General features: G+C 27.9%; 1 protein-coding gene across 1 annotated transcript; it reads left to right on the top strand.

Annotated features, from left to right (window-relative positions):
• Positions 1-215: 215 nt before the first annotated feature.
• On the top strand, positions 216-1,726 carry LOC108689656 (RRP15-like protein). Its single transcript, XM_018196514.1, has 3 exons — positions 216-739; positions 808-1,027; positions 1,300-1,726. The coding sequence occupies exons 1-3, from the start codon at positions 306-308 to the stop codon at positions 1,426-1,428; spliced, it is 783 nt and encodes a 260-aa protein (XP_018052003.1). The 5' UTR covers positions 216-305; the 3' UTR covers positions 1,429-1,726.
• Positions 1,727-1,865: the final 139 nt, after the last annotated feature.

Here is a 1,865-nt window from a genome sequence, read left to right as displayed (position 1 = left end):
TATATATATAATATATTAAATTTGTTATTCTTTTATCTTATTAAAATAAGTTTTTAAAACATAATATGGAATCTATATATTCTTTCATTTATAATCTCTATTTTTTGATCATCTGATGGAAATCAGGACTTGAACTTAGGATCGTCAATTGTATAAGTCAAATGCTCTCTCATGGAGTCACATACCATTCTCTAACATATTATTATCGGTCTTAGTATTCCAAGAATCAATTTTTTTTTTAAAGTCCCGAGTTGAATTTGTATCTTGTAGTGCAATCGAAGATAGATGAAGTAAACAATACTGGTATGGCATTGACACAGAGTGATAATGAAGATGACAGTGACTATGAAGAAAAAGAAGATGAATCAGACAGTAAAGAAATGGAGGCTGACACAGATGAGGCATCATATGATGCCGAATCTACTACAAATACAGGCTGGGCTGATGTTATGCAAAAGATTCTAAAAACAAATAAACCGAAGAGAAAAAAAACACTTGTACTGGCCAAGGCAAAAAAGTTGTGCGATATAAAAATAAAAGAGAAAGAAGATATTCCCTTCGAGATTGATGGCATCAAAGAAGAGATCAAAACAGAATCAGATGAAGATATTAATAAGACAAGTGTTACATTGAATACTGCACCGACTAAATTAAGAATAATAAAAAACAGTGGTATTAGAATAAAACCATCCATTACAGATCGGGAGCATGAAAGAATGTTGCAAAAAATAGCCACAAAGTAGGTATTAGGTTTGTAAATTTTCTGTCATTTATATATTGATAAATTCTTCATGTTATATTTTGCAGAGGAGTCGTGCAACTGTTTAATGCAGTAAGACAGCAACAAGTGGAAATTAAAAAGAAATTATCACAAGTGGGTCCTTTAGAAAGAAAACGCGAACAAGTATTTAAGAATATTGACAAAAACGCCTTCCTTGATATTCTTATGGGTGGCAGTAAAAGTATACCAATTGATAATGGTGTTAAATCTGAAAAGCCTGTTATGCAGACAGATGATAAAGACAAAGTGAGAAAATTTTTACATATAAGAAAGTATAAATAAATATTTTGAATATTATAAATTAATTATTATTGATATTTTTTTTTAACGTGTTCAATATTTTTATATTAATATTAGAAAAATAATAGTAATATACTCTTTTACCTTTTTTTATGAACATTAAATTTTTTAATGCATTTATATGAAGGCCATATATAATTGTGTTTATTGATATTGGTACATTTTGTTTTACATTGCAATGTACAATTGTGTATAACAATAGAAATATTTGTTTTAAGAATCACAAAATGTGGAGTGTTCTTCGAGATGACTTTGTTATGGGGGCTAAGTTGAAAGACTGGGACAAGAAGAACATAGAAGAAGAGGGTTCTTCAGCTCCTGAAGATATAAACAGCGATGTAGATTAAAAATAAGATCTTTGTCTTTTTTTATTTACGACTCTTTTAAATAACTATAATTAGTCATAAAAATGTCGATATCAGTTGTGTATATAGTTAATTGCATTGATATTTATTGGAATAAACATATAAATATTGTGAATTGTAAATTAACTATGGATTTTCGAAACGGATTATTCCTTTGCTCATAGCCTTCAACTTTCCAATAGATCTCTTATAAAATCAAATTATCTGAGAGAATTGGAATCCGTTGACTATAAGTTGACTGTCTAAATATCTAAATAATGCGAATTGAGACTTTTGTTTATTCACCACTACTATCTTTAATTATCACATCAGAAATGAAAAAATAGAAATAAAAATTCTTGTAAAATATATTAAAATGAAAATATATTTCATTGAAGTACAATAGATAGACTTGTAAACTATACCGGAAATTTCTTTTA

This window comes from Atta colombica, unplaced genomic scaffold (genome assembly GCF_001594045.1).
Source record: "Atta colombica isolate Treedump-2 unplaced genomic scaffold, Acol1.0 scaffold274, whole genome shotgun sequence".
Lineage (NCBI taxonomy): Eukaryota > Metazoa > Arthropoda > Insecta > Hymenoptera > Formicidae > Atta > Atta colombica.
Note: the sequence above shows the minus strand (reverse complement) of the source record. Positions and strands in the feature narration are given on the sequence as shown.